The 18,701-nt window shown below is 39.3% G+C and overlaps 1 protein-coding gene across 7 annotated transcripts in view; it reads left to right on the plus strand.

Annotated features, from left to right (window-relative positions):
• LOC117987153 (EGFR adapter protein-like) overlaps positions 1 to 15,742 on the plus strand; it is a 107,624-nt gene extending 91,882 nt beyond the window's left edge. For 2 of the 7 annotated variants that reach the window (XM_069502213.1, XM_069502214.1), the window contains 6 exons: positions 7,271 to 7,356; positions 7,971 to 8,237; positions 8,852 to 9,004; positions 9,643 to 9,790; positions 10,515 to 10,682; positions 10,955 to 11,512. In XM_069502213.1, the coding sequence (XP_069358314.1) occupies positions 7,271 to 7,356; positions 7,971 to 8,237; positions 8,852 to 9,004; positions 9,643 to 9,790; positions 10,515 to 10,682; positions 10,955 to 11,191 (1,059 nt within the window). In that variant the 3' untranslated portion in view covers positions 11,192 to 11,512. The other 5 variants (XR_011237382.1, XM_034974114.2, XM_069502212.1 and 2 more) reach the window with 5 other exon arrangements.
• The last annotated feature ends 2,959 nt before the right edge of the window (positions 15,743 to 18,701 follow it).

Genomic DNA, 18,701 nt, shown 5'->3' on the forward strand with positions numbered 1-18,701 from the left:
CATGTACATTAAAATGTAATGACTTGTACCACACGTGGTTTGATCAGTCGGAGTCGAACCCGAAACGTTTAGGGAAATGGAAATCTCTTCTCTGCTGATAGAAAACGTGCTCTGCGAGAGATGCGTGATGCGAGCGACGGCTGCTGTTCAGACGAATCATTATTACATATGTACTGCTTTTTCATGGAGACAAAATTAGTAATTACTACAGTACTTGAATAAGTTCAAATCTCAAGTCAAGAGTGAATAGGCATTTATGAGTCTCGATAGCTCAACGGTTAAAGGAGCGGACTGAAAACCGAAGGGTCGCCGGTTCAAATCCCGCCGTTGCACTATTGTCGTACCTACTCCTAGCACAGTATTTACGCATAATTGGAGGGGAAAGGGGAATATTAGTCAGCAAATAACTTGGCTAATATTCTTTGAAAAAAAAAACAAAAAAAATGACTATTAGAAACACCATAATTTTCACTAATGCATAAATAATATGTACCCGATAAGAAAAAAAAATACTTCGTACTCGTGGCGATAAGTTCCAATCGATAGACTTTGCGTGCTAAATACTTATATGCCTGGGTGGTATCTGGTAGCTGGTAGCTGGTAGCTGGTAGTTAAATGCGACGGCATTGTTTTATATTCGCCGCTGACACTGTCTGCAGACATGTTTATGACCTTTGCGTGCTCAGCAATCGTTGAAAATTATAACTAAGTATTGGGCTAGAATTGAAACCTTAGTAAAGTTTTATTAAGATCTGATACGCTTCATTATTTCTGTCTGTCAATGCATTAGACAGCGTGGTGGTGGTGGCCAATTCCGAGAGAAGACCTATTGCTCAGTAGTGGGCCGGCAATGGGGTCATGATGATGATGATGATGCTTCATTAATATCAAAAAATAGTTAAGGGTGTATCAGGTATATAATATATCCTAAACTTATTTTAGACATTCTTGAAACTATCAAGGTGGCTGGCTATTCAAGGCCACAGTTCACCACACTGGCTAAAAATGGATTGGCAGATTTCACACACCTTTAAGAACATTATAGAGAACTATCAGGCGTGCATGTTTCCTCGCGATGTTTTCCTTCACTGTTAAAGCAAGTGTCTAATTGCTAATAACTCTGAAAAGATAGAGATATGCAGAGATCGAGCCCCAAACCACTGGGCCATCACCGCTCGCTATGTTAACTAAAGTGCCCCGTAAACGGTCAAACATGTTTGTCAAACACGCCGTCAATCAAATTTGCCAAACACGTAGTTTGTTTGACAAACACATAGTTTGTTTGACCAAACGCATCAAACACGACCGCAGACGTTCAAATAGTTTGATAAACACGTAATATTTGACAAACATGTTTGACCGTTTACGGGGCACTTTACTGATCTGTAAATCTTTATGTGACATGTTCACTAGTGAGCTAATTTATGCACACTCACTCAAAGCTTAGAACATTTTCAAAGTTTCGCATGACATATTCGTAGCTCGCTAGTCGCTACCTAGCCTTGCCCCATTTCTGTTTGACTCGGCAGTCGGCACCAAAACTGGCACAAACTCTCGACTGAGAATCCCAGATGAATTTAAAACTGGTCCAGCCATAAATAACATAACATACGTGAGAGTTAACGGTATAATATTCGCATTATGAAAGTTCGCAAAAGTTTAAACTCCAAAAGAGCGATTAATAATCCTACTGAATGTACAATATCATTCACAATGATTGTAATATTACTAGCTGATGCCCGCTCTACGAGTGGATTTAGATTTTTAAAAAGCCCGTGGGAACTCTTTGATTTCCCGGGATAAAAAGCCTAGCCTATGCCACTCTCCAGGTCTTTAACTATACACATGCAAAAAATCACCTCGATCCGTTACTCCGTTGCGACGTGATTGAAAGACAAATTAACAAACCAGCAAACAAACACACTTTTGCATTTATAATATGGGTACTGATTCTGGAAACTCTCACGGAGGAATGTCGTTTTAGTATGCCTGAATAGTTTGCCGCAAACAAAATAATTTCACATGCAAATTCAAGTTTTTACTCTTATTTTATTTGATGACACTGATACACCAGTTAACCTATTTTCTGTGCATTTATTTTTCCATATTGTAATTTAGAATGCCTTTCGAAAACGTTAAACTGTGCATTTTATTCTCAAAGCGTCACAATCCTCCGCAGTTCGTAGCTCATCCTGGAGACTGCATTATACAATACATAGTACGGAACCAACTCCGGTCTAGTTTTATTATTATGGGTTTGCTGTGAATAGCTTTTTACTTTACTCTGGTTATTCATAGTTGTTTCAGTTCATTAAAGCTCTTTTATTGTAGTAATAGTTTACTTGTGTTTTTTATATTCATTATTTTCAACATGGTTTGATTTTACAATACTCTATGTTATATCTTATGTTCTTATGTTTATGTTTCCTAAACAAATTTGAAAAGAGCAACCACCGAGTTTCTTGCCAGTTCTTCTCGATAGTGCAATTCACTTGATGATTCAAAGGCATTTGTAAAAGTTAATTAGAATAGAGAATCCTTCTAAATAATATTTAGAAATAAGATTTAGTGTATTGCATGTATGTATGTATGTACTATCCAACACACCTAGTTTCTGCTTTCACCAATGCCAATGGTGCCTGGAGATTGTTCTGAGCAATAAGGCCGTCATATGAGTACATATTACATACACACATGCACCTTTAGCCTTTTTTTGGGCAGTCCTAGAATAACTGTCAAAGCTGGTTGTTTTGCGTTTTGAAAGTCTTTTCAAAAGTCAACTAATTTCGCATTATTTGCTGTTCATTTATATTATTTAAAACAACAAAAAACTTGTTATATTGCATCGATTTCGCATTTTTTGCGGGGAGTCCAGATAGACGCCCGGAGGCGAGCTCGACGCGATTAGTTTTTTGTCTTCCTGATTGATGGGCCGACGGCGGCCATGCGCCTCTGTCAATATTTGTACAGATTTATATGTACGTGTGTGCTCTGATATCTCCAACTCTTGTGGACCGAGATATTTAGACTAATTATTCCGAACATGGGTTCCGCGGAACATAAAGGTTCTGTGATTAGTACCTACATACCTACGGCCTATATCTTGTTCTGCGGGTGCGGGGTGAACCGGTAACTCGGTATATCACTGAACGATAGTCATCGACGTCATTAATTGACATTGGTTGGTCCTACATTGCTGCTTCATTGAGTGATAGTCAAATAATTTTTCGTAGAAAACCTTCAATGGGTTAAAAATAAATGTCAAATGAGCTCAAAATCAAATAATTTATTCAAAATAGGTAATAAATTACTCTTTTTGATTGTCAGTTGTTAGATTTGTAAGATAATATTTAGTGGTGATAATTTTTACACGAACTTAAAACTAAAGCTACGAGGGTTCCAAACGCGCCCAGGTCTGAGAAGAGCCCATAACAAACTCAGCCGGGTATTTTTTTAATTATCACCACTTTACAAAATCACTTAAACTTATTAGAACTATCGTAAAGCTCGAGGGTATCATTCGGCCAATAATATTCCCCTTTCCCCTCCAACTAAGCGTAAAGCTTGTGTTAGGGAGTAGGTACGACAATAGTGCCACGGGTGAGGTTTGAACCGCCAACCTTTCGAAATTCAGTCCGCTCCTCAACCGTTGAGCTATTGAGGCTCTAATTGTTGGCAGCAAGTCCGTTAGAAAGCCGGTAGCAATTTTCAAAAGGCCCTAGTACGGGCAGTAAACGGTAAAGCCACTTTATAATCTCACAAGTGATCGACAATAAACCAACTATAAACTTCGCATGTGAAACTGAATACGAACGGCAATTCGTGCAAACAGACATGCACCAGCGATACTAGTGTTCCACTAGATGCGGCGCTTCATAGTAATACGTTCCAACGAACATCGGTGTCCGCACTCCTGCCAAGTGCCAATCGTAATCCGCTATAGAAGTCCATTTCTAGAAAATAAGTTTTTTTTAAGAATATTAGCCATGTTTATTATGACTATAAAGCTGTGATAGCCTAGTGGTTAGGACATCCGCCTCCTAATCCTAGGTTGGCACGATTTCGATCCCGGGCACGCACCTTTAACTTTTCGGAGTTATGTGCATTTTAAGTAATTCAGGAAAACATCATGAGGAAACCTGCATGCCTGAGAGTTCTCCATATTGTTTTCAAAGGTGTGTCAAGTCTACTAGACTATGGCCAAAACCCTTGTCACTTTGAGAGGAGACCCGTGCCGTAAGCCGGCGATGGGCAAAGTTTGTGCTAAGAGTAGGTACGAAAATAGTGCAATGAGTGGGGTTTGAACCGCTGATCTTTCGGATTTCCTCCTTTCGCTCCTTTAACCGTTGAGCTATTGAGGCTCTACAGAAAGTTAGAATAGACTATAGGTTACTAAAGCTACTTGTAGGTATTATGATAACATGAGGGATAGTCAAGACTTTTAGAGTTGTTGCGAGTTGCACAAGTTTTACTTTTACAGACGGACTGCGTCTAAAGAGGATTACGATGGACAGAAGCGCGGACACCGATGTTCGCTTGAACATGTTGTTACTATGAAGCGCCGCATCTAGTGGAACATTTATATCGCTGCATTGCAGTCACACGTGAAAGTATTTAATAGCCGGATTGTGTATTACAGAAATACTCGTGGAAAAACGAAAAAGTAAAAACTCGACGATTTGTGTACCATTGCCATTGCCGTTGCCCCGCCGGATATTATTTAAAATGGAGTTCTGTCACGCGACAACATCCGTTTGGATTTGGAATGACGACTGAAATACATGCGATTTTAAACTCTAAAGATTTAGTTACAAAAGTGATTTTGGAATATCAACTATTAATAAAAAAAGCTGTTGGTGCCCTAAAATAATGGCTTGGAAGCATTGGAAGCTTGAAATAAAAGAACATCGCTCGAAACGTTCAAACAATAAGTTTAGTAAAGAATTCACCAAACTATAAACTTGAGCTTTCGTTATTGCATAACCATAACGATATTGCAGCTTTTTTAACTACCAACTTTCACCCGAGCAAAGACTTTACAGTCTTTAAAACTCACGGATTAAGGATGATATTTCTGTAGCACTTAGTTTGTCAGTTGTGTTTAAATTAGTCTGATTTAGGCGCTCCGCCCACGTCAGACTTTTTGTGGGTTCGATAATCGGGCGCCTATTTTTATCACACATTTTTGACCGAATTTTTGTAAGGGCTTCCGAGATAGTCAATCGGCTTGGAGTCAAGCACGTATTGCTTGATCGAGCAGCTTGATGCACCCATCAAGCAGCTTGAGCCAGAAAAGGCACATTTCTCATTTCTCGAACAGTGTCCGAACGTCGCTTCAAGCAAAAATATAAAATCGCATCAATCACCGTCAAGCACGTAAATGCCTGACTCAAGCAAACTTTGTAAATGGTCAAAATGCTTTGCTCAAGCAAAAATCTACGTGCTTGACGTCAAGCCGCTTGACTTTCTTAGGAGCCCTGTAGGACGTGTGCGATTCAATATTGCAATCTGTCATCATCATTATCATCATCATCATCATCAACCGATAGACAACCACTGCTGGATATAAGTCTCTTGTAGGGACTTCCACATGCCACGGTCTTGCGCCGTCTGAATCCAGCGGCTCCCTGCGACTAGTCTTATGTCGTCCGTCTACCTAGTGGGGGTCCATCCAGCGCAGCGTCTTTCGGTGCGAGGTCGCCATTCCAGCACTTTGATACCCCAACGTCTATCGGTTTTACGAACTATGTGCCCTGCTGCTCATTGCCACTTCAGCCTCGCAACCTGTTGAGCTATGTCCGCTACTCTAGTTCTCCTACGGATTTCCTCATTTCTGATTTGATCACGTAAAGAAACTCCAAGCATAGCGCTCTCCATCGCCCGCTGAGTGACTCTGAGTTTTCTTATGAGGCCCACAGTTAGCGACCATGTCTATTGCAATCTGTATGTTCCTTAACCGGTGGCCGATTTTTGTCGGCCACCGGTTAGTTAGTATAGTTAGTATAGTCGGCCGTGGGCGGAGGGCCTCAGTGATATTGTCTGTGGATAGGTCGTCGGTTCACATTCCGCGGCCGGAATGCGCGGGGACTGATTTATAAACTTGGCGTAAATCTTTACAACGGAGACAACGGATACGAGACGATTAATTAACTACTTACTTGAAATGTTAAATTATTGCTGTAAAATGCTTTAAAAGCTGTCCGTTGTGGACTAATTTATATTTGTTGTTTTATTTTGTAATATTTATAGCACATCAGAAAATAGACATTAAAAGTAATTCTAGTCAAGTAAGAATGAATAACCGTTCGACTGTGGTGGTATATTAATGAAGCAGTAGACAAGTTTCAATTTTTGTTTAAGTAAGAAACAAGACAAAATGTTTTTTTCAACTTTTATTTCCTAAACGATAGATAGATACGAATATAATATGTCTAATATTAAAAGAATTTGCAAAAAAGATGAAAATGAGTTTTGAACTATTGTTTCTCTCAAGTCACGATTGACTGAAACCGAATTATCCCCTCTCCCCAAATGCCATCTCAATCTTCTCGGTAGAAAAGGCATTCCGAACCAGTGGTAGATGCATCCGACTATTCGAAAGTACTTGTAAAAGTTTATTTGAATAAAAAAGATTTTTATTTTATTTTAATTTTATTTTGTCGCTTACTACCTACTTGCTACTTACTTATATACTTAGAATTGGTACTTAGAAAAGCATTCCGAACCGTTTCAACTTTACGACGGGAAGCTTTGCTGTCATAAAGTTACTACTACAACTACAAATTTCTCTACTTAAATCCAGACTCTATTGCAACAACTGAAGATTATTTTTTGATTGGCAATCCGACTATAATTAAAATAATGGTAAAGCCGTTAAAAACTTATTAATTTATTATAGGGGGAAGGAAATGTGTAAAAATTCTTTATTTACAGCCATAAAGTTTAATGAGCCATCGCTTCACCATCCAATTGCTATTGAAATTGTAGTGAAACTTGCCACTGGCCATCTGACAAAAGGATTAATATCAAAACTCAAACTGATGTGCATGAGCTAGAGTCTAGAGACCTGTGATACGCGGACAGATAGAAAGACAGACGGATAGACAGACAGACAGACGGATAGACAGACAGACAGACGGACGGACGGACGGCCAACGGAGGCTCTCTCCATCGCCCGTTAAGTGTCATAAGAAAGCTCAAAAGCCGACTTCACACTGATTGAAAAATAAGCGAAATAATTTGTCCTTATAAGAGTTTTTTGTAATTGCAGAGCAAAGAGCTAAGCGGAGGAGCCTGCACGCGCGCCCCCGACTCTCTGCCGGGACTCACGCACCACTACCCGCACTGTCTCGACAGGTACCTACCTATCTGACCACTGACCTTAGAATACAACGTAGCCACCGACTATTAGAGGCAACGAACTAAAATGATTGGGAACCTGCCCAGATAGTACCTAAGTTTAGTTAGAAGACTCGCTAACAAAGAAATAAGGTTTTTTATTCTTTTGGGCTTTAGTTATGATGAATAAATCTATGCATATAAAAGGAAAAAGCTGACTGACTGATCTATCAACGCACAGCTCAAACCACTGGGCCAACCAGGCAGATAGCTATTATAACGTAGGCATGCGCTAAGGAGTGATTTCTGAAAATTCAATCTCTAAGGGGGTAAATAGGGGTTTGCATTTTGTGTAGTCCACGCAGGCGAAGCTAGTCGTGGCCATAAGCTAGTTAATGTAAAACATAGAAAACAAAAGATAGACTTTTTAATTCCGAAACAAGTTAGCCCTTGACTGCAACCTCTCCTGGTGGTAAGTGATGCTGTAGACTAAGATGGAAGTGAGCTAATTTGGAATGCTTATGGCAGCTTCAAGAAGAACGGAACACAGAAACTCACATACACAAGTTCTGCAAACATTACACTTCTTCTTTTGGGCACAAAAATAATTGGGTCAAAAACAATATTTCCAGATCTCCAACACAATGCGATATAATGGGCGGTTCGAAGCTGGATGCGTGCGAAGCGAGCGAGCCGAGCGAAGCGAGCGAGGCGAGTCCCAGCTCCTCCGAGGACTGGAACTCGCCCACCGAGCTCAGCTGCTACCGGCGCCTGGGGGAGCGGCTGGAGCGCATGGAGCGGCCGCCGCTGATGAAGAGGCTAGCGCTGGGTCTCAGCGGAGCCCTGCTGCAGCCCTCCGATGACGACGCCACGCCGCTCGTCACCGACACTCCTACCACGTAAGGTTTACTTATTGTTAACCGACTTCCTTATGGTGATTTCGCACCGCAATGCGCATCGGAAGACCCATCACTAGGTTGACACACGACATCAAACGACTCGCACGAAGCCGCTGTATTCAGGCGGCACAGGACCGTGTTGTGTGGACTGTGGATGCTCCTACAGGAGACCTATGTTCAGCAGTGGATGTCTGTGGGTTGACGATGCTATAAATAAAAAATAAATAAATAATCATTTATTTGCAAGAACGTTAGTACAAAAAAGATGGAAGTATACAGTATCAAGAGCCATTAACAATCGACTAAATTAATAGTGTGCAAATATTTTAAGAGTTGATGTTGTATGTTGATGATGAATCACTTCCAAAAAGTCGAAGGTTGATTATTCACCTGTCCACTGTTCACATAATGCGCTGGATTCTCAGATCATTAGACATCAATATCTAAGTTCACCTTGATAGGGGTTGTCTGGAGGAGATCACTTTTAATGATAACCACCTTGGCGCACTTTATTTTTCTATTTTTATAGTGTTTTGTGCGGCAATAAAATAATTTATCTGTCTATCTATTTTGGAGGCACTCAAGTTAGTCAAGTATGAAATCATACATTCCAGACCCACCAATGTGCCTCTATGCCTGAACGGAGGCTACATCAACGAGGCGTCCGAGGCGGAGGCGAGGACGCGGGAGAGCAACCGCACGCGTCTCGACACACTGCCCTGTGATCTCGACAAGGAGTTCCGGAAGTGTAACAATATAAGCAACGGGTAAGTGACATGTATTAATTCCACTTCCCGCCAACTTCGTTATATCTTTGGTCCATCTTCCTGGAGGCTGCCCCACACCACGCTTGCTTATACGTGGTCTCCACTCTTGGAATTTGCCTTTTCCGCAAGCTCAACCTGCCCATTGGCATTGCTACTTCAGCTTGCTAAGGGTTTGGGCTATGTTTGTAAACTTGGTTCTCCTGCGGATCTCCTCATTTCAGATCTTTTCCTTTAGGGAATTCCCTAATAATTTAGCCCTTTCCATAGCTCACTGAGCAACTTTGAAATACATAAATAAATAAAAAATAAAAAAATAAAAAAGCCTTTTATTTCTTCTCTTTACAATAATATTATGGGATTAATTAAATAAAACTTAAAATTACTAGACGTTAACATAAAATTGAATTACATGAGATAATATAACTAACTAGATAATGCCCGCGACTTCGTCCGCGTGGATTTAGGTTTTTAATAATTCTGTGGGAACTCTTTGATTTTCCTGAGATAAACAGTAGCCTATGTCCTTCCCCGGGGTGTAAGCTTACTCTGTACCAAATTTCATCAAAATCGGTAAAGACGGACACACTTTCGCATTTATAATATTAGTTTGGATTAATTACCAAGCAAATGTATTCCAGCAGACCCAGTACGGGCAGCGGAGCCACGTCGTCCTCTTCGGGAGAGTCATCGTGTGGTGCGTCGCGCAACTCGGGGAACAACAACGCGCGGCCGCTGGAGCCCGAGCTGAGGCACGCGCCCTGGTTCCAGCAGGGGATACCCCGAGAGGTGAGGCAGCTTCGTCACTCTAAACGGGCTCCTCTCGGAATGAGAAGGGATGGCTATATATATATGTATATGTCCATCATACTAGCCACGTGTGGATTGGCAGACTTCATACACCTTTACATTACGAAGAATCTTACGTATACAAGTTTCCTCCCGATGTTTTCCTTCACCGTTATAGCAAGACATATTTAATTACTTAAAAAGTACATAACTCCGAACAGTTGGCAGTGCGTGCCCATAGTGGATCGAACTCCGAACTCCTGAAATAGGAGATCAGTCTCATCCAATACAATATTACCGATTTTAAACGTAAATATATAGAGGCTATCCGCTGAATCTAACTGACGATGATAAATGGATCCGAGGTATAATTGCTAACTATGGGCCTCATGACAAGCTCAAAGTCACTTAACGGGCGATAGAGAGTGATATGCTCGGAGTTTCTCTACGACATAAAATTAGAAATGAGATCCGTAGGAAAAGCAGAGACTCAACGGCTTGTAAAGCTGAAGTGGCAATGGGCCGGCCATATAGTTCGAAAAACCTGTAGAAAATGTTGGGGTTCCAAGGAGAATGACGAGTTCGCACCAGAAACCGCAGTGTTAGAAGACCCTCCACTAGGTGGATATACGACATCAAACGAGTGGTAGGGAGCCGCTGGATGGTGGCGGCTCAATGCCGTGGCGTGAGGAAGTTCCTACAAGTTCCTTCGATACGTTTTCAGATCGCGCTGGAGGTGCTGGGCGCGCAGGCGCCGGGCGCGTTCCTGGTGCGCGGCAGCACGACGCAGCACGGCTGCCTGGCGCTGTCGCTGCGCGTGCCGCGCGACTTCGCGCCAGCCGGCATCGCGCACTACCTAATACTGCGGACGCCCAAAGGCTATAAGATTAAGGCAAGGGACTGTTTTTGAAGTGAAACCATTATCATGATCATCATGATCAATCCATCTCAAAAAATTTCCTCTCATTGCACTTGCAAACATCCTTGCTAAATTTCTATGTTTTGGTGTACAATGAAGAATATTTTACTTTTACTTTACTCGGATGACACATTTGAGTATTTGACACCACTAAGTAGTAAGTACCTAACCCAAATCTAGAACAAAATCAAAAAACGTTTGAACTTACCTAACTACTAACCTAACTCTATTTGTGTAATTTCCAGGGGTTCACGAAGGAGTTCACCTCGTTATCAGCCCTGGTGACCCACCACAGTGTGATGCCGGAGCTCCTGCCCGTGCCTCTGCGCTTGCCGCGGGCACCCATCCGCGCCCGGAACGATCTGGAGCCGCTGGAGAGACTGGCGCCCCACCCCTCGCACCCGCCGCACCCACCGCACCCGCCGCACCCGCCGCACCCGCCGCCGCCCCACAACGGGTACAGACCACAATTGGACGTGTGAAAACTGAAAAACAAAACATAGTATGTTAAAACGTCAGAAGGTTGGACCTTTCAAACAAATACCAGTGGTATTAGTTTTTGTTATTCAATATACAGGCGGTGCGGTGTTACGAAATACGTTTTAAACTTTTAACACTTTACATGCACAACAAAAACAGTTTATTACTATATTTTGGAACGTTATTATTAAAATATAGTTAATTAATGGGGCCGATTCTCTTGTACACAATCTCTAAACTAAACTAAATTAACAGGTCTAAATCTAGTTCCATCCTTTTCCGCAAGCAACATTATGAAAGGGATAGCAATACATTTAGGCGTGACATTTTAGTTTAGTTTAGAGATTGTGTACAATGGAATTAGCCACAATAACGTTCTAAAAATAACTTAACTCTTATTCAACAACAATGAGTTTCAAATGTTTTTGCATATTAGTAACTTCAACTGAATGAAACATTGGAGTAACTTAATGGTGGAAATAAATTGTCGACTTATAGGGATCTATGAAACTTAGAGGTATGTAATGCAAACTCTGACGTACCACTTACGTCATTGAACGCTCAGACGTCCGATAGAGTTCTGGATGTTTTTTTGAGCGGAAAACTTATCTGTGGCAGCTGTCAGCCGCAGCTTATGTAGTTTGTTTCCGCCTTATGAGTATCGTTACTGTTACGATCAATAGTTGGCGTTGGCTTCCAAAAACAAATATCCGATCAAATAGCCGATCACTGGTGCTAAAATCATCGTGTCTGCTATGGCCCTAAGACCAACATTGGGTACAATTATATCGTTCATGTAAATGAATCATTTTTAAAGAATTATGTAATATCGTAACAAAATATAGATGAAAGTTGAACTATAATATTATTTAGACACATATTTTATAGGAGGTGCCTACTAGAGGGTTGTTGCAGATGCCAATATTTTAACATCCGCGGATGTCTGAATTAATGCGAATGTTCCGCTTTTGCGGATGGGGATGCGAATATCCGTAACACCACTGTACACTTTTTTGATTGGTCAGTTAGCGAACGAAGATAATATAAACTAGCAAACACGCGCGAGGCACGCGCCACTCTGCTCGCGCCCACTTTCTTTGCAGGTCGTTACTTGTTGCAAATATGAATCCGCATCCGCAAAAGTTCCGCATTAAATTAGGCTGATGCGGACGCGGATGTCTGAATTAATGCAGATGTTCCGCATTTGCGGATGCGGATGCGAATATCCGTAACATCCCTGATACCTATTATAAAATGAAACCAATGATGAACTGTCTAATTGTGCTACCCCATATGTGTAGAAACGAAAATACAAGTTTGAGTCAAAGAATGGACATTTTAAACAAAATGATAAGACATTATGAAATGATAAGATCATTAAGTTTGATTAAGTTGCGAAAGTAAAAGAAGATGCAATTGATGTTTGCAATAGATGTTTACTTAGTGATAACAATGGACATTAATAGAATATTGTATAAAAATATTGTAACTGCGATGGTGAGAATGTTGCTTATAATTTTAATAATTATGATGATTCTGGGCGCCAGGGTGTAACCAGAACGCTAGCAAAAACTTAGCGTTATTGTTATAATATCTAAACACAATCCAATACCAATAAATATTTGCCGCATTTAGTAATTTTAGTGATTTAGTATTTTTCAAACCCGCAATGTATAGCATTCAAAACTGGGGTCAATGCCCCACCCACGACGTGGCATTGACTCTGAATAGCCTACTTACGCAACGTTCCTTGACCTCTAGCGTCGGCCAGATGTTTTATTTGCAACTAGCTGATGCCCGCGACTTCGTCCGCGTGGAATTAGGTTTTAAAAAATCCCGCGGGAGCTCTTTGATTTTCCGGGATAAAAGGTAGTCTATGTCACTCTCCGGTCTTTATCTACTCCCGTGCAAAAAATCCGTTCGTTGTGACGTGATTGAAAAACAAACCAATAAACCAACAAACAAACACATTAATATAAGGGTACTGATATAACTTTTACAAACTATAGGATATTTTTTATGGTATTATGATATATGTTTTGTTTTGTGGTCTTATGATATCACAAAACAAAAAAAAGCGTTCTGGGTACACCATGTATTTACAGATTATTTGCGAAACTAGAAAATAGCACTCGATAAAAATACAGTGATTTCGAAAATTAATGAATTGAATTTCACGGTGTGAAATTCTCAAAAAATATCGCCTAGAATCATCATTTTTGCAAACAAATATTTAGTTTTAAGTGTATTAAAAATTGAATATCATTCGAGAATTAAGTAAGTATATCGGGAAAAAATTAATTAGTCGTTGCGAAGTCACTAAATTATTTTACGTTGTCTATATCTAGTTAAAGTTTGCTAAGATAGTTTTTATAATAAACTAATGTGATAAATATTTACCTAGGGCATGTAAAAATTATTGTAAATTAAATAAATGTGTATATGGATTTGTAATTATAGCGTTTTGTGTCATAAAGCCTTTGCACACTGAGCCGAATACCGATTTTAACTAAAGTTGCGACCTCGTTTGTAGTAGGTAATACTAAAGTCGACTAAGTGTGTAGAGGCTTATAGTTTAAACGTAGTAAGAATTGCGCAAGAGTTGAAAGTTTTGCGTGCATTTGTTAATGACTTTATTTTATATATTTCTAGTCGTAAAAAGTGTTTTTGTATTCGTACTTTTGGAATGAAGTCAATCTTTAAAAAATATAAATATACAACTCATTCACAATGGGCAAATGTAGAATATTGGAAAATTCACTTCTTGAAATAATGCTTTTTTTGCTTATAATAAAAAACAATCAGTAAAGAAAAGATTAGAGAAGCAGAGAAGAGATGGATAATAGATTGAATTCACAATCTACGTGTCTGTGAACTAATCCAATAAAAGTCTGAATTAAGTTGCACAAAATTTTGTTAGTTAAAGGATGATTAATTGTAATATTAATGTTCAAACAATTAATTAACTTTTTATGTGATGTATGGTGCATTTATCGAAGGTATAATAAAACACATAAATAGTAAATGAATATTATGTAGATGTTGCGAATAACAAAATTATAATATCGTTTAAATAAAAATGAAGTTATTGGCGAAAGGTAACTCTTTTATAGAAAATTGTAAAACCTTTTGCGCTAGCGACTAAAATATTTTCGCCTCGCTAAAATCGTAGATTGACTGCACAATAATATCATTTAAATAATGATATACTTAGAAGTTATTTAACAAACTCATAAGGTATCCACCAAAGTGTATATAACGCGTAAAATTTAACTTCTAACGCGCTATTTTAACTTTTTGCGTCAAATCTCATGTCAAAAGTATGATTTTAGTCCTTATTGAAGGTGAACCGTACTTTTGACTTGACAGTTGACCCATAGCGTTATGTATAAATGGCGCGTGAGGAGTCATATTGTACGGACTATTTATATTATAATCGTTTGCGTAATTTGGAAAGGATTAACATTTTTCGCCTCGTAGGTGTTTGCCGCTTTGGTGGATGCCGGGCCTTAAGAACAACAAATATAACTTGCAACATATGATGTAGGTATGTTTTTGGACTGCATACTGTAAAACAATAGTATGTGTTGTGTGTGTTGTATTCAGAATTGGTGAAACAATGACTGATGTTGATTTTGCAAGTTCCGCATTGCATTGCTCGTTACATATGCATAATGCAACAGTTATTATTGTGGGTCAATCTAAAGCACGTTGAACATAAACACTGCCTTAGTACGAAATACGTGTTATAATATAATATAATATAATATGATGTTGCGTTATCGTTAGATATAGCCTGTTGATGTTTGTACTATGTATTCAGGCCTACATTTATGTCCTTTGCAAATTCTTCAAAACTCGTACGAAATCTCAACCAAAATTCTCCCATTGGTACGGTGATCTGATGGCAAATAAATTTTAGAGTAGGTATTTGCGTATTTTTCTTGCAATGTAATAAGATTTATTTAACTGTCAAACCTCATGACTTTAGAACTTCACATGCCTGTCTTAGCGCTAACATTTTAAGTTCTTAATTGATTTTCCGTCCTTTTTTAGCAATATAAAGAATATAGAAAATAATGCAGAAGATACTCTATAGTTCGGTAACATTTTAAATGTTGATGTTTCGATATAAATTTTGGACCTGTTTGGAAAAGAGGCATTCTTTAATCCAGAGTTTTGATTATTCATTAATTTGGTTCGAATTCTTCGAAAGATATGAAGGTGACATTTTCATGTATAAATACGTCTTACGATAAGTTTCTGGTCTCAAAAAAAAATGAAACAGAATTTTACTCATAAGTCACACTGTGACACATTAGATTGTGTACAACGGAATTAGCCCCATTGTTTAATTAAAATAAGTTTGTAATTTTCTTATTACATTGGTAAGAAAAAGATACGAATACTGTATTTAGGCAGTCGATGTACGACGAGTATATTGCAGAGACTTAACAACCCTAACGTTCACTTGTATGTAATAATCGAAAACTCATCTGTATACAAATCCCATTAATTTATTCATTAATAAATTTAATAAATAAAAACAATGATTACACAAAATGTTTCGTTTTTTTCAACACCATAAATAATTAATAGTAGGTAGATCGATAAAGTTAAAGCCTCAGAACCTGACAGACAGACAGAGAGACATTTTTTTTTTTTAAACAGACATTGAGACCGACGGACAATGAAGTGATTCCATAAGGGATCTTTTATCCCTTATGGAATCCCTTATTGAGGTACGGAACCCTAAACAACACCTCGGTGCCTAAATATGTCCGTGTACGACACGTACAGTACGCGGCCGCAAGTGATGAACATCGGCTTTTAGAATGACATTTCATTTTTGTAGAGCGTTGTCTCTGTCACTCACCCATATGACGCTTTATTGGTTTCAACGATCGAGACAATGCTCTACAAATTTGCTGTCTCCTTCTAAAGGAATAAGGGTCTTGGCAGACAGGTAAACATATAAGCAGACAGACAGGTGGATCCTTTTCCTTTTGAGGTACGGAACCCGAAACATGTATGTGCGACACCTAAGGGCCATAACCGTTACTACGTTGAAATACGGTTTGACACTATCACGGAGTAGGTCCCACAATATAAGTCCCGGAGGGTAGAGAGACGACTTTAGGGGAAGTTTTACAAAATATCGCAAAAGCTATGTAACAGATGGCGCTGCATTATTGTTTGAAATTAAATTAGGTTTGCTTGTTCTTTTTTATTAGGTAGGTAGGTACATTGGTAAGAAAAAAATTCGAATTTAGTTGTTATCAGAATTAGTAGGTATAAGTCCCGCAAATTGCTTTTGCATCATTGTCTCATTAACATCGAAATGACGTCATTTTGACGTCAGACAAAATAAAAATATACCATCAGCTCGAAACTTCAGTCAGTAGTGCTGACGTCACTAAAATGGCGGCCACGAGCATTAGCAATTTACGGGGCTTATACCTACTTATATGTGATTTTTGATAATTTACATTCGTTCGTTAGCTGTTTCATCGAAAGTTATCACGAATTGATTAATAAACTCGTTAGGTACAATTCAAAGGGTTCACCGTTGCACGGTATAGCTAAATAATTTAAACCTTGATGTTGGATTGATTTTAGACGCACCAAGTCATCGCATTACTAATGTATGAAGAAGTCCACAAAGTACGGAGCAAGGAGCAAGTTTTAATTGCGAACGTCATTCCTCCTCGTGACAAGTGACAGCGTTTCTTACAAGTTCATCTCAAGTTATAACTAGAATTGTCCGCAATACCCGAGCTTGTCCTTTGAAATTGTTATTCAAATTTCATAATAACTGTATTTCACGATGTACTCGTACTGTAGTACCGGAATGTAGCTAATTCTGTTGTACTGAAATGATAGGTCTTAAGGTATTGCTTTGCTGTTCATAATGCTCCCAGCAGAAAAGGATAGCGTTAGGTTCAGAACTTTAGACCTATTAATTAAGTCAGATTCGGAATTACCCACATTTTTTAAATTTTCTTATGTGCCCCCCTCCCCCAAATTTATTTATCCATGTTAGGTAGGTACATGTCCATGTTGGGTCACAGAAGTTTGTGTGCTTACAAAATTTCAACTTAATCGGTCCTGTCCGCGGGTAGATTTGGCGCAATCTGGCTGTAACAGACAGACAGACAGACACTGCACGAGTGATCCTATGAGGTTTTCGTTTTTAATTTGAACGTACCAGTAACCTAACTCCTAAGCGAACAATAACCTACACATTCATGATCAACCTATCGCTGTTTCACTACTGAGACGGTTCTCCTCTCAGAATGAGAAGGGTTTGGCCTTTGTCCACCACGCTGACAAAGTGCGGATTGGCAGAAAAAAAAAACATACGTGAGAACTTAATAAATTGTATAAGCGTATGGGCCAACATGCAAGAACAATTATTCACGAATATCCACTGACATTAATAAAAGAGAAATAAAGCACCGCAAAACTGAAAAATACACCGCGAAAGTTTCCGAATGAATAAAGTTTTCTCTTGACTCAAGCGCCGTGCATCTCATGAAAGTTGAACCGAAATCCGCCAGTTCTGAGAGTTGATGTTAAATTACCTAAGTTGATCTCTTCCCCCTCAACCGTTGTTACATGTTAGCGGTTCGTGTAATTTCTTCGGAACACGCTCGGTTCATTCCTTTGAGTATAATATTATGGATATAAAGAGTTCGATCACCAACTTTCCTTAGCCTTAACAGTTAACACCATGGGGATTTGTGGTAAGTGGGTATTATTTTGCTCTTTGAAAAGTGTTATGGTGATTACGTAAGTATCTACATACTAGCTGATAGCTGATGCCCGCGATTATGTACTCGTGGATTTAGGTTTTTAAAAATCTCTAACAAGAAGGCTTTGGCCGTGGCTAGTTACCACCCTATAGGCAAAGCCGTGCCGCCAAGCGATTTGGCGTTTCGGTACGATGCCGTGTAGCAACCAAAGGGGTGTGGGTTTAATAAAAATTGCGATACCCCTTCCAGCGGGCTGATTCGCTAACTCTGTGTTTAACGCTGAATGATAGCCATCGAGCTTTTGACATTGGTTGGTTCTGCTTAAAATAATTTTTCGTAGAAAACCTTCAATGGATATAAAATTAATGTCAAATGAGCTCAGTGGCTATCATTCAGTGTTGGACACTGAGTTAGCGAATCAGTAGGCAGGTTAGCTCGCTTCTATCTTAGACAGCACCATCACTTACCACCAGGTAAGATTGCAGAAAAAAATCCACTGCTGCTGGGGGAGGGGGTTCGATGCTCCTACGTTGATCACGTTCGCGTTAGTTAAAACTATAATTAATTAGATGGTTCCCTATACGACTAGCAACAATTAATTCATGATAATGGTCCATTATTTAGCTTGCAATCAACTCTGCGCCGAGAAGAACTGAATATTATATTATTTTCACTTTAACTTGCACTTGCAGTATTCCTACGAGAAAAATGAGAATTTATAATGTGAACATTATGAACTAAAGCACGAACAAGAAAG

The sequence above is a fragment of the Maniola hyperantus genome, chromosome 12 (genome assembly GCF_902806685.2).
Source record: "Maniola hyperantus chromosome 12, iAphHyp1.2, whole genome shotgun sequence".
NCBI classification, from domain to species: Eukaryota; Metazoa; Arthropoda; class Insecta; order Lepidoptera; family Nymphalidae; genus Maniola; species Maniola hyperantus.